Source organism: Haliaeetus leucocephalus, unplaced genomic scaffold (assembly GCF_000737465.1).
Source record: "Haliaeetus leucocephalus isolate CR32 unplaced genomic scaffold, Haliaeetus_leucocephalus-4.0 Scaffold247, whole genome shotgun sequence".
In the NCBI taxonomy this organism is placed as follows: domain Eukaryota; kingdom Metazoa; phylum Chordata; class Aves; order Accipitriformes; family Accipitridae; genus Haliaeetus; species Haliaeetus leucocephalus.
Window position 1 is genome coordinate 172,992 of NW_010972683.1, and position 25,293 is coordinate 198,284.

Genomic DNA, 25,293 nt, shown 5'->3' on the forward strand with positions numbered 1-25,293 from the left:
AATCCTCTTGTGTCTTATTGGAAGTACATGATGTGCATCGATTGTGGACAGTGATCTGTTTAATTAGCTTATTCATGTGTCTGTGTAAAAAAAGGCCACAGGTACCAAACCCAAGAATTAACAAAAAGAGCTGAGAGCATCTTCAATTACAGCATTGTCTTTATCAAGCTATGAATTTAAATGATCTGCTCTGGAAAACGGATGATGAGTTAATGTAACTTCAAATTAACACAATGAAATCTTGCTACTTATAAATGGTGTTTTGTTCTTAAGGGTTTTTCTTCTCATTCCACCCCTTACATCCGTATTGGAGAGCACAGGGTTTTATTTTAGTAAAACTAGTGTAAATTGAGCGATTATCATATTATTCCAAATTCAGAATGACATTTCTAAGATCCATACAAACTGAAGCCTACAATGAACAGTAAAATACTATTAAAATGAAAATGACACCATTTTATACCAACTTTAAACACAGTAAAGGTTTGATCACTCTTATATATAATACATGTTAACTACTGAAAATGTAAGAGAATGAAGAACAGACCTTAAGTGTTTAGTAACTTCATGGATAGAAAGATAAAATTCAGGTACCTGTGTAGGATAAGATATAATTTGAAGGGGCATGAATACAAACAAATGTTGACATAAAGTCATAACAAAGATCTCACAAACCAAAAGATGCACTGAAACAGGAATCATCATTGATATTTTCTAACAGTCTCATGGCCGGAATCAAATGCCTGTGTAAAGTAAAATAACTTTTTTAGCAAAGGTACACTGAAGACTGTCAAATTCTGAGCTGAAACCAAAAGTTGGAACAGTGTATAACGTGCTAGCTGAAGGCCCAATTGAAACATTTTGGTAGAGCAGAGAATTATTTTGTAGCAAAATGCCAGAAATTGCTTGGATTCTGTAATTTTTTTCTTCCTTACTAAGTCTAGATAAAATTTAACTTCATTTTGGGGACCAGGGAAGGTGGAGGAATAAGAGTAAGGGAAAAGTATTTATGGATCAAAGAATAAGAAAGGAAGAAATATTTACCTTAAGAGAACAGATTAATTAGACCCACATCCTTCTGCCTTTTCTGGAAAAGATAAAGCCAAGGGCAATGGTGTTGGGAAACATAACGGGTTAAGTTCTATTATATCATCAATGACATGGAAAAAATGAGTATGGAATTCTTATTTATCAAGTATTTTCCAGCTCAGAAATCACAGTCTGCATATCTTACCTTCTTGTGCATTCAGTAACTTGTCCTTTACCAAAGAATCAATCTTCTTGTGTTTTACTGGCAGTAAGATGATGCGCATTGATTGTAGACTGTTATCTGTTTAATTAGGTTACTCATGTGTCTGTGTAAAAAAAGCCCCCAACTACCAAAAAAAAAAGAGAGAATAAAAAGAACTGATGGCTCTTCTTTATTTTTCTTACTATTTACCAAAGAACTGGTCAGCATCCATTGAATTTGAACATTAATACCAGAGTTGAACCCAAACAGTAAGGGCATACCTTCGCATACCCCTGTTAGGAGAGCAGGGAAATTTTTTCTTGAGAATGCCAAGAAATCCAAAAGTACAAATGGATTGAAAGAAATACAAATTCTTGGAAACACTCATTAGTGACTACTGAAGTTGTCTCAAGCTCTAGATGAGGAAGTTCATGAATCACAGTCCATTTAAGTTGGGTGGGTATAAGTTTCCCTGTTCTCACACAGTTCTCTTGGTTGACAGGTGACTACTTTGAACTAAATGTGTGAATAAAAATTAAGCAAACTCATTAATTTTGGTTCCAGCATATTCTGATCAGTTGTCTTTCATATTTTTAACTACAGAATCCCCTTCACCTGCAGATGAGTTTAGAAAACTCATTGAGTTCTGATGCTGACGTCACTTTCTCAATCCTTGCAATGAACAACTGGTATAATTTCAGCCTGATGCTATGCCAGGAGGAGTGGAACATCACAGATTTTCTCTTCCTCACACAACAGAGCTCCAAGTTCCACCTGGGATCCATTATAAACATCACAGCAAACCTCACTTCAACCAGTGACCTTCTGAACTACTTACAGTTGTACCTGGAGAGCATCAAAGACACAACATCTACCATGGTGATGTTTGGATGCGACATGGAAAAAACACGGAGGATTTTTGAAATAACCACCCAGTTTGGTGTGATGCCTCCAGAACTTCACTGGATTATTGGGGATTCACAGAACGTGGAAGAACTGAGGACAGAAGGTTTGCCGCTCGGTCTCATCGCTCATGGCAAGACAACACAGTCAGTCTTTGAGCATTACGTACAGGATGCCATGGAGCTGGTAGCAAGAGCTGTAGCAGCAGCCACCATGATTCAACCTGAACTAGCTCTTATTCCAAGTACAATGAATTGCATGGACACAGATGAAAGAAATATCACTTCAGGGCAGTATTTGTCAAAGTGAGTTCTTTTTTCTTTTTTTTTTTTTTTAGCTAATATTTGTGGTATACAAGAAAAATCATTTTCTTTCCCCTCCCCATCATTTTCAGTGACTTAGCTATCATGCTGTTAACCCTCCATAATACACATACTTGTTTCAGTATTTCCTCCTGCTTTATTACTTCTGGGCAAATAATGGAACTTAAACTTAGCCACAGAGGGAGATTAAGCCAGTTGTAGAAGACATTGTTCCACAGAAGTAGAGATCACATAGTAAACATAGGCTAGGTTACTGACTATGCTCTGAAAGTATCTTGTATGTATGTTTATGCATGTAAGGGAAAAGTCAGGGCTAGTGTCAAATTCTCTGAGGTTTTGAGATACCTGAGGGAATACAAAACATGGTAAGAATATTTGCACTACCAAAGCAATCAGAGTATAAAAGCAGATGTGTAGCCCTTACTAGTATGCTTCCATGGGAAAGAAACAAAAAAGATGCACCTTGACCACCTCAGTGGCCACTGCTGGTGGTGAGAGTACTCAAAACTACAAAGTGCTCTCTCTATGGCTTGGTGTGGGAGGCTCCTCTTTCAGCTTCTGCTAAAACTATTCCTGTAGGCCACTGCACATCACTATACTGAAGTAATTGCCAAAACCGTTGGGGGATTCACGTCTAGAAATATTCTGGGTTTTAACATATGAGAGGAAAAATTGTATGGTTCTTTCTGGAAACAAACAAAAATGTCTTTGCTAAGTGTGTTAATTCATCAGCTAGTTTACATCCAGCGACTTGCATGTTTTTCCCCCATTACACCTGGTTTTCCACCTGGAGGTTTTCTTGGATGGAGTTAGGATAAAAGTTCTTGAAGCTTTCTATATGTTTGCAACCTTTTTTGAAATTATATCTGAGATGTGTCTTCACAACAATTTGGTAACAGCACTGCTCAAAGCATAACCATTTGAGACCCTAACAGTTCTTTAGTCAGCACTTGTCCATAACTTAGGGGTCAAAAACTCCACTGTTTCCAAAGAGTGAAATAAGGCTTGGGAATAAATACTGCACTGGCTTGCAATATCCCCACCTACTTGTGATACTAATTTTGTCTCATTGTTCTGGGTATTTTAACTAGATCACATCTGAGTCCCTGAAGAGTAAAACTCAGCAAGAGGCATCTTAAAGTAACAAATATTTGAAGACAGTAGTTTTACGAACAGACTTTTTGAGGGTTAAGGAAGGGACAAAGAAAAAGGAAAGCAAAATTAAGCTCTTAAAAGTATTCCTGCAAAATATTTCTTCATCATTGCTTCCTACAGAAAACTATTAGCTCTCTCATGGTGACTGCTGTAGCTTTTGTTATATTTTGGGAGACTATATGCAATTTCACATCTATGAAATTTCTTGTCCCTTCATGTCAGTAAAGGTATTGTGGAATCGAAAAAAGGATCATATGCCTTTTTTTCCCTAGGCATCTGCTTGTGGACCTTATTAAAGACAAAATAAAAGGTTAGATAAACCCTTCTCCTGACTCACTGCAGTTGTTTTTATAGTGTATAAGTGAGATAGATACCTGATGGCCAGTACTGATGTATTTGAGTTAGCAGCATAACTGTTAACTCTGAGTGGTACCAATAACTTCTCAGACGTGAAGCACCGATGAGTGGCTTAACTGTGACCAACCTTGTCCATTGCACGAGTGCTTTTATGCAAGTCGTGAGCCTCCAAAGATATAACTTTTATCTGATGCTTAATCAAGTGTTTACTAATGTGGGTGTTTTTCTGTCTCAATTAACCTATCTGTTTTGATACGTAGCCTTGGAGCTGCAGTGGGTGGGGATGGAGAAGGCACAGTGGCACAGACCTTTGCCTCCCTTAACTGCAGTGTGTAGTTAAAACAGCATTCCCACTAGCTGGCACAGCTGACACCTAAGCTTTCATTGCCAACACTACACTCATACATTATACATTGGCTGTGCAGATATTTAAATGCCACCCAGGAGTAGAATAATGATTATGAACAAGACAAAGATCTGGTCCATGGCAAAGCATGCTTTTATCTATATGGCTATGGCTATAGATATAGCTATAGATGTACAACCCCCTGAAGATTATACTGTTGTAAGTCTCCATCCTTCATTCCTTTTACAATAAGATCGATTCCCTGATCTATTCCTGCCTGCTCATGGGACCATCCTTGTTGATGGAACAAGGCATTAAAATTTAAAAGCCTCATCTTGTCTTACAGCTTTAATTAGTCTTACAGCTTTAACTCTGCTTCTTGGGTAATTTCAGCAGCCTGCTATTTGCTTGCCCATTCTAGCTCTTGCCTCCAATAGACTTTCCAAGAAAGATGTGGAATGGCCAAGCCATCAAGCCTGAAAGAAAATTAAATCATTTAATTAAATCATTCTTAAAGGTACTACAAAGTTATCACTGTTGGAGTATGGTAGTACTGCTAAAGCTCTAATGAGCAGTTCTTACAACAAAGGACATGAAAAACAAATAAAGCTGAAATGAACAAATGACACACTTTGGACTCATTGGTCAAACTGAAGCGACTCTACTAGTAAAGCTCTGATACAGCTATCACAGCCTATCAGTGTGATCATCAGCTCACATATTGACATAGCATCAAGGAAATTCATTCATCTGCCAGACTTGAGGATCTGGCCCTTCATGTTCTGAAATTTGTACACATCATCTTTCCATACAAATCTGTCAGTAGCCTACTGAAAAGATATTGCTCAGATATTGCCAATGTGTGTATGCAATACACAGCACTTGTAATTCCCAAAGATTCACTAGAGATTGCTGGCTTAAATAATGTAGTCAGATCCTCTTATCTGTTTCCTAAAGTTGTTGAGTAAGGGAGTTTTTACGTGAAATCCCTGGCATGAGTTTCACTAGTGCTGCATACAGTGTATGCAAATGATTAGCAGCCATAGCCACTTGCATATAAAACAAAGTGTTGTTAAAATGTATCTCCTACCTGATTCCCCTCATTTATTTTGATTCATGTCCTGTCACTACCAAAAATATAGAACATGTAAATCAGCTGCAAAAGTAAGCCACTAACTTGATAAGGTAGCGAAGTCATACATTTAAATGCTACTAAGTCTCTCAGGTAACTACTTCTAACACAATTCAGCCACAGGACAGGTACAGAGGGCTCGATTCACCCTCATGGGCACACTTACTTCTACAATGAACGTCAGTGAACACAGTGCATAAATTCCACTGTTCCCATTCTACCTGCAGAAAATAAATCTAATGCATTATTCCGTAGCTTCATCTACTCCCAAAGCACCTGGTCTGCGGCATTCTGATATCCAAGTCGTGCTGTAGTAGCAACTTGCAGCCAAATTCATCAGAACTTTGCTAGCTTACTCCATCTGAGGACTTGTCTCCCTCAATTTTGGCATTCTGTGAACTGCGAGCACTATTTTCCACACTTAAACAAATCTTTCAAAATTTTACATACAGACCCATCTACACATGCAGTGGTTTTACTGTTATTGTCATAGCAATGGCTTCAGCATATAAGGGCCGGCGAGGCTTTAAGGAAGAAGCTGCACAATTTTTTACAAAGACTGAGGAGAAAGAAAAAACAGATAAGTTTATGGGTACATAAACCTTTCTTTAGTGCTTAAGATTGCCTTCCGCTATAAACTTTATCTTGATAGTGTTTACATACACAAACATGCAAGTACACCATCAAATATGAAACACAAGGTAGGAGGAAAGGACTAGTCAAACCGTGGCAGACACCACTGATTAATAAAGTTACGGTATCATTAACACTAGACTAAGTGGTAAAGGATTTTAAAAATGAGAACCGCATTTATGCATTTGTCCCATTTATAAACACCTCTGTGAGTTTGTAGGTATAATTTTCAGGCCCAAGTTAACACATGTCCAGATCAATTGCTTTTGACAGTATTGGCTGTATCATCTTTCTCCATACTCAACCTACTCAAAATAGACTACATAAGAAGAATTTTGAAGCTGCCTCAGAAAAGACTGTCGCACACACGACCACACTCAAAACTATATTAATTAGTTTCATAAATTTACCATTTGCTGAGGACAAAAACTGATACGATCTTAAGACATACACAGTCCAGAGTTTTAACTGCTGAAACTCCATCAAAAATCATCAAAAGTCATCAAAACAAAGGGTAGAGACCAGGCAGAAGTATGCATGCACACACACTTGCTGTGGATTTATCCTTTTCAAATCAATTTAAGGTTATTTTTTTATCCGCTCTAACTATTGATAAACAATTAACCCTACTTAAAGTTTATCCCTTGGTTATTGAGGCTGGAATGACAGCTATAGCCTTTATACTTCTTTCAATACTTGCTTTCAACCAATTCCCAAAACTAATGTGAGTTGTTATATCCTACTAAGACAGCTAAATAGTCTGTCTTCTGAATGCCTTTTACTGAAAAATATGTGCCTGACTTACCTGGCACCATATTAGCAGCAATTCAGCTCAGTTGTTTTTAATGGAATTACCATACTAAGACTTACACAGTTTTAGTAGGGTCCCTCTACAGCCCCTGAAAAACGCGTAGCAGCTTTCTTATTAACAGAGTGCAGTTCAGCTGGTCATGGTGTTTACACTAAAAAGGATTTTCTCCTCACAACACTTATTTCCTGCTCAGTTCCCTGCTCCTTTATCCATGTCATTTTAGCCTCTTTTGTAATGATTTACCAGAGGCTGAATTCAACATACAGGGAGGACAACTCCTAGCAAATATTGCCACCCAATACAAAGGAAATACTTAACTTTATTGTGATTATCGGAACACTAAAATCCCAGAAATCTCAATGTAAAATGTGCAGTGCAAAACTGGTGCACTTCATAAGACCTGCTACAATGTCAAAATTGGACTTTTAAGAACATTACTTTGCACATATTTTAAGGAACTTCCTTTTTTTTTTGGTAAGAATTAAAACTGACTGTCCAAGGGCAACCATCTTTCTGAGTCCCTTTCTTCATTCTGAAGTGGCTAACAGTGATATACCAATGCCAAATTTGCATTTTTTAATCCGGATTCGTTCACTTCAGAGTGCTTGAAAGCTGTTGACAGCACTTCAGTAGCCTCTCTGATGTAAGATAGATCTTACTGAGATTATAGGATTTTTCTTGGAAGGACATTTAATACATAATTTCCACTCTTCCATTTTCATACATATTTTTATCTAGGAAACTCACTACAGACCTGGTGAGTTCAGCTTAGAACTAACCTTATGTTTCATTAATATATGAAGCAAAGGTAACTGAAAAAATTTGGGTCCTCTCACTCGTTTTTTCTAGTAAGTAAAAAGAATATCTTTCCTGAGGAGTTTTCATGTAGTTTAGATAAGATATGTAGGAGAACATTCCCAAGTGCTTTAGTCATAAATTAAGTGGCTTGTTCATTATGCCATAAGAAAGCTATTAATGATCCAGGTGTTCAACAACTGTAATTTATTCTCTTAAACATAAATTCATGGTGTCTGCATATGCTTTAGCATGATGACTTCAGTTGTCTGCTTCTGATTACTCTGCATTCGCCCTCCGACAGGTTTCTAGCCAACACAACTTTTGACGGTCTCAGTGGCCACATTAAGGTGAAAGGCTCCTCCATTGTCAGCTCAGAAAACAACTTCTTCATCTGGAATCTGCAGCATGACCCTGTCGGGAACCCAATGTGGACTCGTCTGGGGAGCTGGCAAGAAGGAAAGATAATCATGGACTATGGGATATGGCCAGAACAGGCCCAAAGACATAAAAATCACATGCAACACCCCACCCGGCTGCACCTCAGAGTGGTAACTCTCATTGAGCATCCATTCGTCTTTACAAGAGACGTAGATGATGAAGGTTTTTGCCCAGCAGGGCAGCTATGCCTCAATCCTCTGACCAATGATTCAGCTGTGCTGGATAGCCTGTTTGAAACTCTTCAAGGAGGGAATGACACCATTCCCATTGAGCTGAAGAAGTGCTGCTATGGCTACTGCATTGACCTGCTGGAGAAGCTAGCTGAGGATATGAATTTTGATTTTGACTTGTACATTGTTGGTGATGGAAAATATGGAGCCTGGAAGAACGGCCACTGGACAGGGCTGGTGGGAGACCTTCTTGCTGGCACAGCTCACATGGCAGTGACGTCATTTAGCATAAACACTGCCCGCAGCCAAGTGATTGATTTCACCAGCCCTTTCTTTTCAACCAGCTTGGGCATCTTGGTGAGGACCAGAGACACAGCAGCTCCTATTGGAGCCTTTATGTGGCCACTTCACTGGACTATGTGGCTGGGGATATTTGTTGCTCTCCATATCACAGCTATATTCCTCACCTTATATGAGTGGAAAAGTCCTTTTGGGATGACCCCCAAAGGAAGGAATAGGAACAAAGTCTTCTCTTTCTCCTCTGCCTTGAATGTCTGCTATGCGATCTTGTTTGGAAGAACAGCTGCCATCAAACCCCCCAAGTGCTGGACTGGAAGGTTTTTAATGAATCTCTGGGCTATTTTCTGTCTGTTTTGTTTGTCCACATACACAGCCAACCTAGCTGCTGTCATGGTAGGAGAGAAGATCTATGAAGAGCTTTCTGGAATACATGACCCAAAGGTAAAGCATGTCTGTTGTTACTAACTCAGCCTTTTCTTCTTCCCAGTCAAAATTCACTGCTGCCTAATTTATTTCTTCTAGTAAAATCAGAAAACAATCTGTGTGCAAAACAGCAGTTGCACTACAATTACTTACCACCTGACGGCACTTCAGGACTAAAGTTCAGTGAGAGAGGATCTTTAATCATCCATAGAAGTTGGGAGGGGCGGGGGCAATTTCAAAGGTTGAGGGTGAGGAGGAAGATGAAGGATTTTGGTGTTGCCCACTGCAGAGAAAAAAAGTGGCTTCTACATGCAGATTAAGAGTTTGATTTCAGTTCTGAGTCCCTTTGGCTGCACTTGTTTTGATCAGTTGGATGATTTGGGTCATCCTGAGATCCACTCAAACAAAACAACCACACAGCACGAGGACAAAACCACCAATGTTCTAGGTAGGATTTTGCCAGTATTTCGCAGGCCATAACGGTGCTTACAAAGGCATTACTGGCAAAATTCCCCATGAATGCTAAATCAAATGGAGCAGAATTGAAGTATTTTGAAAAATCCTACCTTCTGCATCAAAACAGTGGAATTCACTTTACAAGTAGTCAGACATTTGATTTGCAATGTTGTTTCTGCTGGAGAACTGTCATGGGAGGAGATAAATTACGTTGTAGACAACCCATCTGCAAACAGCTGAGACTTCCTAGTACTTTTTGGTAAGGCAAGGAAAAATGTAGAAGCAGGACTGCCTCCACCCACTCTCTCCCCTGCTCCCAAGGGGGGACGAAGGTATCTTCGGTTGGAATGTAAGTCCAGTCATTTTATAAGACTATTCTGATTTTATTTGCCGCTAAGTAATGATCATGAAAACATGCATGCAGAATGGTTTGTAGAGAGGATACATGGCTGCAGGTGACACAAGAGCAGGCATCCTCTTCACTGGACAGTCACTCCAGGGAACAGGGTGGCAACAGCAAATTTCACTTGTTTGTTTGACACTTTTCTCCAGTGAAGGTGTGCTTGTATTGTCCACAGTTTTATACTCATGACCTAACTGCTGGTATATAGCTTTGAAACCATCCACCATTAATTTGTCTCAGGTGACTGAATTGATACAGCATTGTGCCACTGGAAAAAGTCATTTTCAGAACTCAAGAACTGAACATCTACTTTGCCATCGTAAATTGTGTAAATAAAGGTTACATATGTCCCTCCAGACAGCAAAGACCAAGCTCCATCTGTTACGTTAGTAAAACCTTGCATTCAGACTAATGACCATACAGTTTTGACTTTGTGAGTATGACTTCTGACTTACTTCCTCCAACGTTACCTAGATTGTTTCTACCAAAAATATTTTAAACAAAGAAAAATACTTTTTATGGTTGGCCTGAGGCACTCTAAAATTGATTTATGGCTTCAAGCAAATTGCTACCAATAATCTGCCCTTCCCCTCCCAGAAAAAATATCATAAAGACTACATCAATAATTCATCAATTTAAGCTGCAAAAGTCCAGGAATTGTATTTGTTTTATTCAAAGCATTCTGAATAAGCAAATGAGAACTTTTGGCTGAATTTTCCCAGCTCCAGGCATTTCTCTGTTACAGTCATTGTTGTGTGAGCCATAATATTGGCTTGAAAATAAGGTTAGTCCTCTACTCTTTGTATGGGCATCACCTAATCCATCAAATCGAAGCCCATGACATTACATCCTGGTTTTCTGCATCATTATTGTGACCACACATGGAGTTCCAAAGACAGGTATTGGGAAATTTCTGCAATTGTAAGAAAATGAAATTATTCTAAAGCTGCACTGTAAAGGTTGGCTGTTAAGTTGCAAAATTGAGCACAGAGTATTAAAGTATATTGGATGCTGCAAACACAGGTCTTAGTCCTGAACAGAAACATTGATGACTCATGGTTAGTAACCTCGGTGATCCCATTAAATTAGTGGCATTACTGGCCTTTCCTAGACAGGCACTTCTCTGCTCCATGGACTAGATCTAAGTTTCTGAGTAGTTACCAGTTTCCAATGTGGGAATAAGACAAGGTAGATTTTATGGAAGAGGATTGCCTGCCATTACATGAACTATAAAATAGTTTAATGTATTTCATTCATGCATTTGTTTCCAAAGTCTGAGTCTGTAAGAGTAGGTATAATAGAAAATGTACTGGTTTAACCTTTTCTCACACAAAGTCTGAGCTGTGCGCCTTCAAAGTTCTCTCTAAGACTTAAAGCTTAGGTTTAGGAAATGTTTGGGGCACAACAGTTGCAGAGGTATATGCACCACTTTTTAGTTAGTTACTTAAAGCATTTTTTATGTGATTTAAAGTTTTTATAGGTTTTTTTTCCAGATCTGCTTACCTCTTTCTTTTCAGTAGTGGAGACTCATTTCAAAAAGAAGGCAGCAGGATGTAGAAATAATGTTTTTAATTTTACTATACGTTTAAACATTCTCCTGCTGCTCTCAGGATACATATGCCCTTGCACTGTGCTTTTGAAATGTATTGAAAAAACAAAGTCCAAAATAGAGGAGCAACCTTCTTGAGGTGACGTAAGACATAAAATTTCTTCAGGCTGTCAACCACAAACAGCAGATCCCATCTGAGATTGCAAACAGTCAGGAAGGAAGGCAAGTTGTGAAAAATTAAAAGTTTTTTTTTCAAGATTAGAAGCCTGGTATCTAAAGTCAGCATTGCCAGGAATATCTATGCTCTCTCTTCTGGTTAAAAAAAGACAAGGTTAGATATTGCCTGAATAAATAGCATCTGCCCTTCTACAGAAATTCATGTTACAACAGTGATGTTTAATTGACCAAGCAGTACAGTGTTTTAGCAATTGCTCACAGCAGCTCAGCAAAAGAAACATGGTCCTCCTGTGTTGCTGAAGTCTCGAAGGTACAACATTTTCATCAGCAATCAAAGGAAAATGCATTGCGATACAACCAGTAATCACAAGGTAAAGTGGAATGCAGAATTAGAGAAATCTCAGTTGGACCTTTAAATGCACTAACAATGTAGAAGTAGAAATAAGGGGATATAGGAATATCATCACACTGCTGAAGGGAGGAGCAGCCAGTGAGGCAAGACAAGCCAGAGCAGAAGGCAAGCAGTGGGAGGCAGGAGAATTAAGTTCTGGGAACGTCTTGAATTTGGAGAACTTTGTATGTATTTTCTGTGTAAGTATCTTAAAAAGGCTGGGTCACTAAAGCCAAACATCTGGAGTATCCACCAGAGCTGGCTACTCCCTTTACTAGGTCACATTTCAGGTGACTTTTTATGGTAGGAGTTGCAACATAGCCCGTAAGTTGCAGAAATATTAAGGCAATGTCCTGCCACCTTAAAATCTTAAAAAGACATTGGGCAATCTTCAGCCACAGCTGCTCCCTCTCTCTCAATTTTCTAATCTTACACATTTTAGATCATCATCTCTTGACGGTGGAAACTGGCAAACACAGCATTTGGGGAAGAAACTCACCTGAACATGTTCAGTGTGCTGTTTGAGCACAAGAGGATAGCTACAGGATGAACATGCCAGTTACCCAGATGAAAGTTGCAGCAGTGTCCTGATTCCCTCTTAGAAAGCTCTCTACAGGATCTCTACAGGACATGGCAAAGAAGTTTAAAAGCTTGTTTGCAGAGAGAGGAGATGGAGACAGAGGAAAACCATTGTGTTTGCATCATTTTATACCGCGCTTATCCCTTCTCTCATCTGAATTGCAGAGGCTTATTTCATTTTTTCTCCTAATGTCGCATCTTTGGATGCACAAAAAATTACAACATTCTTCTTTGTCAGATTGCTTGGCAGACCAGGTACACTGTTGTATGAGCTGACTTCTTTACAAGGTCAGTCATGCAGCCTGCCTTTGGGCTGGTCTGAACATTTGTCCTACCTACCTGTAATGGCTTGGAGACAGCTACCTTTATTCCTGACATCTCCCAAACCTGCTTATCACTTTCTTTGTTGTGCAGCTCCTTAGCCCCTTGGTGGTGACATTATACACAGTTACGGTTGGAAAAGCCACCACACAGTTTTTATCCTTCGCTGGGGCCAATGCACATTTTCACAGTGGCAAGACTAGGTTGCAATAGGTGACCCTTAAAACAGAGCTGGTGCTAGAGGAGCACATAGGTATGCAGATGGGGACAGATAAGTCTAGGACAGTTGGCCACTGTCGTCTATTTCCTGATTGACAGGTGATAATTGCATTACAGATCTACAGCAGCAAGCTGAGTACGCAGCCTTGCAGGCATGGGCTGAGCAGAGAAGGGGCACATTGATAAGCAAGGGGCTCTGGGTACAAAAAAGATAATTTGCTACCATCCTCCTTTGAAAGCATGTATCTGTATGGCTGATGTCTCTTTTAGCCAGTCTTGTGACAAATCCAGATATTTTATGTTTCAGTTTTCAATATGGTTTCCATAAAGCAGTACTATCTGCATGTGAGTAATCTAGGTGTCAGTGTCACAGACAGGGAAAAGAAGAATTATCTGTAAATACATAGCAGTGTCAGTGCCTTCCTTTGCCCAGCCAGCCTGCAACTAAGGCCTGGATCCAGTAAAACTCTTCATTGTTAAGTCCAAAAATAGGGTCTTGTATTACAGGATGTCCCCAGGGAGTGGGGTTTTTTTGGTGGCAAGGGCACTTGAAGCAGGGACTTTGCTGTCAGGCTTCTAATGCAAGAGCACATGTTGGAGATGCACCATAAAGTCAGGAGTGTGTTGAGTAGTTCAGATTATCTGAGGCAAAATAATTGTGGAAGCCTAGCATACAGAAGAAATATTTCAAACATGCCAACAAGAAAGCATACAACAGCAGAAGCTGAGGAGCTGGACAGATTTTTCCACAAGGTGGTACAATGCATTGCCTTTCTTTCTGCTAAAAGTATCATTCTTTCAACAATATAATGAGCTTTTCAGGTACTATCCAACCGTTGTCACTTCTGTGAGAGCTGTCAGCTTTTCTTTGCCATCCTTGAGTATCTATGCCTGTTAATTTACTATGGTTATATTTTTACTTCTCTGGATCACTTTACCTTCAAAACACCCTTTGACAATGGCAAAGTTCTTTCCACGTTGTATTTTGACAGAAAATATTGAACCTATTGGGATTCATTTAACAAAAAGGGCTACAACTTTGAATCCCACCATCAGCAGTTTCATTGTGTTATCTCATCTAACTTTACTTGTCTGCAGTGCAGACATTACATATGATTTACTCAGCCTAATATGCTTTTACAGTTAGTTGGGAGAGGTAGGCACATTGGGCTGCTGTTGAAGACACTTACTCCAGGATGAGATCACCCAAACCATTCCCTGGAAGTGCCTACTTCCTCCATCATGCATGATGGTGCACTGGCATGGTCAGCACTAATGTCTCACAAAAACCATAGTTGCCCCAAGGAATACACTGCAGACATCTACAATCACTCTGAGAAGCCCCATCCAGCAAGTCCTTTCAACAGCTTTTGTGTGCTTTGGGATTAGTCCTCAGAAGTCTCTGTTTCTCTTCCAATCTATTGTCCGAACACTTGCTCTTGTGAGCTGTCAATCTTTTTATTACAAAACTAAGCACTTTGAGTAATCCAGACAAGATATTTCTGAGATTTTGTTACTCGGGAATTCAATATGTACAATCACCCAGATTTTTGTTTCTAGATGTAAAATATAAAATGTGAGGGTGCAAGCTCTCATTTCTGATTTATGATAATCTCAGCTGATTTAGAGGCCTTATGGCAATTATTATATCAGTTAAAAACTCCCTGTTAAATGTATTAGAACAGTCCAGAAATACCAACTGGCAAGTAATCGCAGATGAGCTTTAACAATACTAAACCATAGAAAAGGAAAGGTCCAGCCACTTTATAGGCCTTTTTCATCATTAGAGGCATGATTCGAATACCTCTGCATTTAATTATATTTTCCCTCAAGTTAAGCAGGCTTTAGAGTAAGGCCATAACTGTTGTGTGTTTATAGATAAATTTTCTTCCTGAAAAAATGAAACCCTGGAAGAATTACACTGAAGAAAGTGCTCTTAAAGACTGCGATGGTCTTTCACTGCAGCAACCTAAGATGAATCATCATAAGGAGCACCACTTGCACTGCTATGTATTAAATATATAATGAAATAGCATGTATTTAAATATGCATTAAATGTATTAAATTGTATAGCAAAAAAACAAGCAACAAACTCAGTGGAGTTAACAACTTATTGCTCCCAGGGGGTTTAGTATCTGTACAGGACTGCAAGATTCTCTTTTTACAATTAAAAGAAGTTGGCTGCAAAATCTATAGAGCAAATATTTCTGTGCAGGAAATCATTGGACACAGGAACATCATGACTCACAGCATCACAGCCTCCTAATTAATACATGGTACTTTTCTGAGTCAGTGAAGGATTTGAACTCAAGAGGACTTTGTCACAGAGACCAAAGTGAAAAAATCTCAGACAAGGGAGAAATTAAGTATCAAACTCCAGTCAGAATAAAGAACAGACATTGCAGAGCAATCTCATACAGGAATGAAAGACACCTGCAATTTATGGAGGTGAAATCTTGGCTTCTTTAGCTTTCCTGTGCAATTTATGGTGGTGAACACTTGACTTGTTTAGCTTCCCCCTCACCTTGTTAAAGCTTTCTTTTAAAGTTACAGCTTTGGAGGCTCAGAATCTGTCTAGTTCGGATTTTTATCATTCTGATATCCAGTCTATCAGGCAACGCACTGTAATGTTCTCCAGATCAAGTTTCCTTTCCCATCGAGACCTGCTTTTTTATGCCTTCTTGCCGACAGCTATCTTTTTGGTATCTTTGCACATTAACCCCTACTGCTCCAGGTCTTCACCTACATAGAATGCCTTGGACTGTCACCTACTGTCTTGGCCACTCTTTACCTCACCATCCTAATTGTTTGATCCAAAGAATGTAGGGGTAGGGGGGAAGGGAGAAAGTCCTGCTGTCTTCATTCCATGTGGTGCAGGTCATGAAGGTTGTTCTTTCGGCACCAGAAGGAATTAATGTGGTTTAGCATTCTCCCACATGTATTCACACCAGTTTCTTACTCTTCAAGCTGCAGTATACCTATATGTCATGTCATTTTAAAAAAAAGGAAAGCAAGCCCACCACCAGAAATAGCAACTGCATCATAGATGGGGCTCAGATCCTTGCAAGAAATAATGCAAGCAGAGAAATATGAGGGGAAGATGTTACTGAAGTAACTGGCAAAGAGGAGCAGAGAACAGTGAAGATGCATAAGGTTGATCTTATCGCCTGGCAGATGGAAGATCATCATACAGCTGACTTAGCAGCATTGAGGATATTTATTATTCTTCACAAAAGTCACAGCCATTGTGGTCTATAAACAGTGACCTGGATACTAGCCTGGCTCACCTTCTTAGTGATAGAAGTCCTCAGTCAGCTCCCACATTGATGCTCTGGATTTCAGGGATGCCAAGGGATGAAGCACTCTTAAAAAAAAGTAGTTTTCACTGACTGCAATAAGATTTGACTGAACACCAGGTAAAGTCAAATATTCTTGTCTATATTTCACTGTGCAAGAGGTCAAGACATCCAAATGAGCCCATCATTCTTCTTTTACACTTCGTGCTTCACACATGCCTCGCTGTTCTAAACTGATTCCAAGAAGGAAAAAAATAACATTTAGTTCCAGTGTTGGATCTCTCAGTAACAAAGGACTCCTGCTTTGCCTTCATTTGATGCTATTGAACCAAAAGCCAATAGCAAATAACGTATTTAAGAACTTAGGGCTGCACTGGTAGACAGTTCCATGATCTGCAATTAGAAACCTCTTCATCCTAGTAACTGGTGACACATTTGGAACACAAAACCATTGTCTGTTGCTTTCCTGGAAACCATAGAGCACTAGCCTTGCCTTACAAGTTTACAGTGTCAGCACAAAGGACCATGTTTAGCCCTGGTACCTGGGGGACAATTGCCATATGGCCAGTGGGCAGGAGGACTGACAGCGTTGCCCTAAGCAACCAGCAACAGCTAGAGCAGGAGAAATTGGTAAGAAAAAGGATTTGAAAGATGGTTGTTTTGAAGGTGAAAAAGCTACCTACACTTTAAGCTACTGTCACATTAGGTTCCCCCTCCAGCCCTCAGTTGCTTGTAGAGGAGTGTGATAGCTTTTCATCCACAGACCTGAGACTTGGGATGGAAGGACAAGAGGGATTATTTAACCAGAAATCTCCCATGTCTCTTTGGTAGTTTGAGCATGTATTCAGCCAAACAGATCTCCTTCTCTTGCTTCTAATTTGAAAAGGACTTCACCTGCCTTAGAGCAGCATTAGCCCTATTTTACAGGTAGGAAGCAGAACACGGTCGATGAAGTGACTCAGTCTGGAGCATTTTTATGGCTGTTTTATGCTGCTGAAGTACAACTGGAAATAGTGATCTATTGCCTGTTGGGAATTATATACCTTTTTTTTTCTCAGTCTATCCATTTTTCCTACAATAATTTACACTTACTATCTTACAGTTCTCAGCTTTCCTGGAATAAATCCCAGCTCAAAGATCCCTCTGTCCAGAAAACTTTTTAAGTGCTATTAAGAAACAGGGATAAACACACCTTTAAGTTCATCTTCACCAGGGTTCTGTTGTTATGGAGCTTTGTGCACTAAAACACTGCCCAGCAACTCAATCAGCAGGGCAGTCTTCAGAAATTAACCTACCTACCACACGCTAGAGTCCCTAGTCTTATTCCTTAGCTGTACAGCTTCTGCATCACACAGAGCAGAGCAGATCTTATAATTAATTATTAGTACTCACACAGGAAGTGTCAATACAGAAGCTTTATATTTTTAAAGAGAGACCTAAGTCACAATTTCTTTTCATGTATGCTTTTTTTCAATGCAGGAGAATAAACTGTCAGTACTGGACTGTGCATTTGTTTCTAGATTGAAACTGCTTATTGACTTCAATGCAGCTGTAAAGATTTATGCCAACTAATGACCTAGGTGAGTTGGATTCAAAGTGACAGGATTTTAACAAAATCTGACATTACCCTGGCAAGCCAAGAATCAGCTCCACTGACACTTTTTGCAACAGAGAAGGCAAAATGAGCTTTCAAATGTATTCTGCATACACCATCTCCTGGAGGCCCTGGGAACATCTCCACCTCCCAAGCCTGAACACATGGGACAGTTTTTGAACAAAGCTTCCACTTCCAGAAGTTCAGCTGCGAATTTTCATCTGCTAAAATTTGAAATTCATGTGCTTCACTGTGAATAATTTTCTTTTCTTTCATCTTCCTCTGCACCCCATAAATATTCACTAGTTAGTTTTCAAAAACTCTTGCAGATAAGTAGGGAAAAGCCCATAAACAGAGTTCTTCATTGTTCGGGGGTTTTTTTATTTCATTTGGTTTGTTCTTTTTCTGCTGAAACTTTGCACTACCAATTGCATTTCTTCTATCAGTGGGTCATAAGAAATCTATTAGCAGCTAGACGACCACTTTTAAATCTATTGGTTACATGAGGCAAGATAAAATGATATTGCTTCTTATGCCAAAGACAGAAGACTGAATGCAAAACAGCAGATCTCTAAAAGCATGTCAGTTCTTCACAGCAGAGCAGGCCACTTAATGCTACCCCTCTCCAGCAATTAGCAACTGCAACTGAACTGAAAAACTAAAGTTTTTCAAGATTCTGCAGCAGTTCCCTGGCAGAGGTCATGCTGGCACTAACAGCCATTCTGCTGATATACAAGATGTCCATTAAACACTACACTTAGTGTTATACCAGGTAGCCAGCACTATCATGGGGTAGAACTACTGAAACCTTTTAATAATAATTTTTCCTCAGAGGTTGTTGTAAAGTTAGGAAAGTGTTTTCAGCCATGTTCCCCCTTTCTATACCCTGTTAAAATTAAAAAGCAGTATTGTATGTGGTGGTAAAAGCTGAATCCATGTTAACTCTGCATCTGTCACTGCAGGATGCAGTCACTGGCACTGCAGTCCACTGTATACTGGGTTGCCCCTTTCTCATTTCCTTCAAAGAATAATTCATGGAGTTGAATTTTGGAAAGGAGAGGCTAACTGAATGAATGATGAAATCATTGTAATGATTTAAATTGCCAATTAGAAATTGAGTTCCTGAAGCATTTTTCCTTCAGCCAGCTGTCAAGGTGCACAGAACAGTTCTGAATCAGATTCAGTGAGGCAGTTAGTGCACCGCATCAGTCAAGTACTGGGAAAGCATTTCCTAGATTTCAGTCACTTCATCGCTTATAGAAAATAGCCATAATTTCACTGCCTAGCAGTTGTTCTGTTTAGATCTTACTTGTCTCTCCACAGCTCCCAGCAAGCTCAAACTCCATGGGATCGGCAGACAATATTGTATTGCCTGCTCTTGTGGAGCTGAGACCATCTTTTCACTGCACTTATATTCTGAACACCTGGGGTTCTTACACACTGCAAAAAGATATGACAACCAAATGTGATGAAAACATCAAAATGATAGTAGACACAACAACCAGGGCACTAAGGGGGGAAAAGTCTTGGAGCCAAATCTTCTAGCTTCGCAGCACTGAAAGGTCATACAGAAGCCAGAACCTGCTAGAAATACCTCAAAACCCAACAGTCCAACTTTGGAGTATGTCAAGGTTACCTGCTGGCACCATCTCATGCATTTTCAGTTTTAAATCCCAACTTGCACAGGGTATTTCTATGCCTGAGTCTTTTCAAGTCTGAGTCTAGGTGTCCTCAGCCTAGCTGATGGCACTGAATGGAATGGCACTGTATTACATAAACTAGAATGTGCCAAGTAATGCAAAATCCCTGACACTCAGGATTGTATTTTCCTGTTTCTGCTCCTGTGGTTTTATCACATTGGTATTTTCATATATAGTTGGCACCCCAAGCCATAGATGTATGCAGATGCCCAATTCTTCTCAACATCTTCCCAAATAAAACAAGTTTTCCACTTCCCACTCAGCAGATGTTTTAACCACAGAAGACAGAAACCAAGAAGATCTAGAAATAAGGTGCCAAGCCAAGGGAACTGGTAGCTGCAGTATTTGCTTTTGGCAGTAAGCAGCACAAACATCATTTGTCTAGTAGCACAATGCTGTACAAAGTACAGAAGACCCTGAGAAGTCCCAAAGCTTTTCCTGGCACTGTCAGAGAAGCTGGATGTTCTGTAGAGCTCTTGAGTTTCCTTAAACACTACGTGCCTCCCTGTCTCAGTGCTCAAGTGACCCAACAACCATTTCACCTCCTTAGTGCTTGCAGGCATTCACATTACCCCTTGTTTTCTTACACAGTGTAAGAAAACATTACCCCTTGTTTGTTTTCTTACCCATGGTATGTTTTCTTAAACAGTGAGACTTGTTCTTGGAAACACCGGCACAGCCCATGCATCCCACAGTAGATATTGTCCTTAGAGGTCACAGGGACAGCATTGGTACCCCAATTCCAGAAAGCGTACTCACTTCCAAATCTCTTTAGCCTTTCTCCTGCACCTTCATCCTGCACTTCCCAGCAGCATTTCCTAGTCCTCCCTCCCAAGAGCTCTGTCTTCACAGAAGGTGGGTCACCTTCCTTAACCACCTGTCCCTGACCTATGCAGCAAGATCCTCTGGTCTTGGCATTCCACAGCCCTGAACCTGTGAAGTCAGAGTAGTGATTCAAGACAACAAGGGCTTAGGCTCCTCCAGCACTACATTCTACATCCCTCTGCTGCAAGGGCTTTCATGACCATCTCTTGAGTTTGCCCCACATACTAACCCAGATCCAAATGGGAGGTCACCAGGTGTCTCACAACTTCATGTGCAACAGCTTTCTCACAGTAGACTGGGAGACGGTTCTAAAAATTTGGGATGCACCCTAGTATGGCCATTCACGGTATACACTAGTGCTTCAGATATAAAACTCAGATTACTAACATGAAATCCCTGATCTCCAGTATTTGAGCTGCAAAAATTATATTGTTAGCTGCTAGAGCTTTCACCTTTTTTGGGAGAGCCACTATCCAGCAACACTAAATAGCTTTTTAACCCCTGAAAAACATTGGCTTTTAACTACTCCATTGGTATATTCATATACACACTCTTACATTGCCCAGGCAATTGGCATTCCCCTGCTTCTCCCACTTGGCAGCTCGGCCGGCATAGTTTGCAGTTTGCTGTGGTGGCCTTGCTAACTAACATTCAAAGGCCTGGTTACTCGCTAAACATGAGTCCCATGCGTGGCAGCAATGCTTAGTTCTCGTGCACTGCATGGGAGAGGCTCCTTGGGAGTACAGAGTTAGCCTATTGACTAAAAAGCAGTTATATTCAGGAGCAATGACCCTTTTAAAAAATACGAGTGATTTACTTTGCTCCCAGGTCTTCAAAAGGGAGGTCTGGCAGTTAAAGAGACGAATAAAGAGGGATATATCATCTGTACCCATAACTATCTTTACTTCTTGTTCAATGAATTGTCAAGCTAGGACTTCACTGTCCCCTGAAAGCCTCTCTCTAGGTCAAAACAAACCTTGTTTTTTTGGTTTCTAACAGCCATAGTTGTCTGATTTTGGAGGGACCTTGTGAGGTTATCATAAGCTGAGTGCCAAGAAAACTCATGTCTGCAGATGGATCTGCAGCTATTGCATTCATTTATTTTTAATCATACTTGAATCACTAGCAAATCTCCAGGTGCTCTATGGATACAAAAAGTGTCAACAGTTCCTAGTGCCCATTACCCGCTTTGTGATGGTTATTCACCTTTCACACTGACTGAGCTTTGAATGAAAAAACAGTAGAGTATACACAGAAGTGTAGTCTCCACATACTAGAAAGGCCTATAATTTGGATAGCTATTTCTTCTCAATAAGATAGCTTTTATATTTGCTATTACTGACAAAAAAGCAAGTAACTGTCTCCCCAAATCACCAGTTAGAAAAAAAATATAATCCATTCTTGATTCTTCAAGTTGTGGTTCTTCAAATGCCGATTTTCAGAGTTCATGATTTCTCTGAAGCCCAAGACATTAGGATTCTGTTATTGGTTTAAAGAAACAGAAAGACTCTTTCAATATCAGACTCTTAAAATATAAGAAACACAAAAGAAACACAGCATGAGAAACAGAAAAGATAAATTAAAAAAGAGACAACTAACAAGGCAAGACTCACAGGAGGACTATGACATTTACCTATCCTGTCAGGACACAGGTCTTTGTGGCTTCCATCTTTTCACAGAATCTTTCCAGGAGAGGAGTACAGAAAGAAAGAAAGCAGCAGTGACAACTGATGAGTCTTGTTTCAATCCTTAAGTTTTAATCTTCCATTGAAGCAAGTAACCCTTAGCAGTCTTAGTATATTAGCAGTGATGGTAGTGCAGGTAGTCCCTTATCTGCTTTTGGCAGCATTTTGCGTTGTTAGTCCACTATTCATATAGCTGCAAGCAAATCTTTTCCTCAGGTGGATAAGCAGCAATAAGAAGAAAATTGAAGTCACAAAAGACATAGAGGATTAAAACACTATTAAGACTTATCCTTCATAAAAGGAATCAAGAGTCATCAAATACAAAGTTGCAGCCACATAATTATGCTTAAGAAAAAGCATAGATTACCAGAAGCAAGTAGAGCATAGGATGGAAAGGATCACTACATAACTTCCTTACATAGACCTTCCAAGACTTCCCACCAGACCTATGGTTTTGCTAGAGACAGGATATTAAGCCAGATGGACTTTTGATCTAATACATTGTTGTGGTTTAATCCCAGTTTTCAGCAAAAATCCAAAACATAGCCCCATACTAGCTACTATGAAGAAAATTGACTCTATCCCAGCCAAAACCAGCGCGTACATATTCCAATGTTGTCATAATCTGTGGCAAAATTTGACAACGTGCCCAACACAAAGCAAAGCATGGACAGTCCTCAATAAAGCATTTGGGACAGAAAATTGCATGGAGGTGCAGTTTGCTCTCTTCATACTAGCCTTTTTCATAGAAGCTTAAATACTTAGCTAGATGTATAGACATTGGTGACAATGTGAGGGAGGGATACCTTCCAGTGAAGTCAGGCATCAGCAGTCTTTATCTACAGATTGGATGTTGCACTGCAACTGGCATCACTAGGTGGGCCACAAATAGCACAAGTTGACTTCAAAGGTGGTAGTATGGTTCAGTGTTGAGACTCAGTGGGTTTTTTGGTCTCTTCACTGAAACTGCCAGGAAATAAAACCTAAAAAAATAGCACTGACTGGGGTGACAAGCTTTTTGGGACATAGAGTGCATAGACCCACTCCAAGCTCATTCATTAAGCAGGTCATCTTCAGTGTCTCGAGACTAGACCTAGATTTGGGTTGACAGCATTGTGCTGGAAGTCTCCATGATGTATTGTCGCAGCACAACTCTGTGTTATTTATGTCTTCTGGCACTTAAATGCTGCTTCCACACTTCCAGGCAAGAACATTTCCTTCTGCGCCCACAGTCCTTCTGGCACAGCATGCACTATGGCCAGCTCCGGATGGAGGCACATCCTGCATTGCTTGTCCCATGGTCATCCAGACCAGAACACCTCAAAAAACATGCCAGGACTCCCTCCATGCTCACAGTCTGGCATTTACCCTCAGGTCTCATTCCTGGGTTGCAACACAGGGACCAGATCAGCAGAGCACAATGTGGAAAGCACCTGCCCATTCTCCAGATAAAAGTTACCAGAAATACAGTATATTCATAGCTTCCAGGGCATCAGAATACCATCCAAAAGACCTTTTTCTGTTCCTTTTCAGACTGAACTAGATGACTGTGCATTTACATCCTACCTCTGTTATTCTTAAAAAAGCTAGGAATACTCTTTCATTCATTCGGTAATTGAAAAGAAGAGTAATAAAGGTCTTTTGTATTGCTTTGTGTTGCCCTACACTCTGTTTTACATAGATGATAATGCAGACAGCCAGACGGGCCAGCAGAATGCCTCTTTGGTCTTTGCAAAGCAGAGCATGGCCATGGTGAGATCATCTTTGCAAGCTGCTGTGAAGACCATGAGCTTCCTGGGAAGCAAATAGGGCATGACTACGTAAGCCTTAGCTTTATTTGGCTTCCTGTGCTCTGAAAGTTTGACCTTTTAGAGACTGGCACATTGCTGAAGGCTTTCCAATTAGTATGGTCTTGGCAACACTCGGCCATCTCGAGGAAGTGCTTGGCATAGTAGGGAACACCACTTGACACCTCCACTGCAACTTGAGCATTTCCCCACAAGTCACTAAATGCTTCAAAGACAAGTAAGGTACTTTAGAAACAGAGGTCTGTGAAACTTGTGAACATCTAAACTACTTGGGGCTTTAATACAGAAGGTGGAGCCAGTTGTGAAAAGGAAAGAACACAGAACTGCAAAAATTATCTGTATGTGTATAGCCTGGGAATCAAGCTTACAGCCTGGGCTATGCTGAGGGGTATTCTTCCTCCTTCTCACTGCCAGGGGAGACTCTATGGTGTCTGCAACACTTCGGTCCTTAGTATCTCTGTGAAGAATAGCAGCAAAGACAGCAGTGGTCTGTGGTATAGTGTCTAGGCTTCTAGAGATGAAATGGTGGCGCTACCCTTCTGCAGAAGACTAAATCTCATCCTTAAGGAGTCAGTAAAAGATATTCTGCCAAAACAAATCCAGACTGCCAGTCCTTTGCTGGCTACGCAGAGACCCAGAAAGTGGAACCTAACAAGCCTAGAGGCTTCTCATGACACTTCCTGAAGTGTTGACTGGTTTAAAGACAAATAATCCAACTAAACACCTGGATTTAGGGGTTCAGGGTGTCTCAAGGGAAATGTTTTTCACATTTGAAGAAAATCCTGAGAGTACACAAACAGGCTAATCAGTTACTTGGTAAGTCTTTTCAAACTTTTTCTGTGATGTGGAAAGCTGACTGCAGGAAAACATCAGAGACAGGTCTATGAATGCTGAGAATTTCTGACAAACTGTTCACACATAAGACCAAGATACCAGATGTGAAGGAGGCAAATGACTGCTAATCTGTAATTTCGTCTCCTCAGCTCCACCACCCATCCCAAGGGTTTCGGTTTGGAACCGTGCGAGAAAGCAGCGCAGAAGACTATGTGAGGCAAAGCTTCCCAGAGATGCACGAGTACATGCGACGGTACAATGTCCCTGCAACCCCGGATGGTGTGGCATATCTAAAGTGAGCCTCTGCATGCAACAGCAGATCTTGTCCCTTGACCAGAATGCATGGCAGGGAGATGGTGATGGGTTTCTGTCATGGTTTAACCCCAGCCAGCAATTAAGCACCATGCAGCCACTCATTCACTTCCCTCCCCATCCA

General features: G+C 40.3%; 1 protein-coding gene across 1 annotated transcript in view; it reads left to right on the top strand.

The window, feature by feature from the left end:
- Positions 1-25,293, top strand: part of GRIN3A (glutamate receptor, ionotropic, N-methyl-D-aspartate 3A) — a 77,674-nt gene that overhangs the window by 31,792 nt on the left and 20,589 nt on the right. The window contains exons 4-6 of the mRNA XM_010568551.1: positions 1,835-2,439; positions 7,991-9,038; positions 25,007-25,152. Of these exons, the coding sequence (XP_010566853.1) occupies positions 1,835-2,439; positions 7,991-9,038; positions 25,007-25,152 (1,799 nt within the window). The remainder of the gene's footprint in view (positions 1-1,834; positions 2,440-7,990; positions 9,039-25,006; positions 25,153-25,293) is intronic.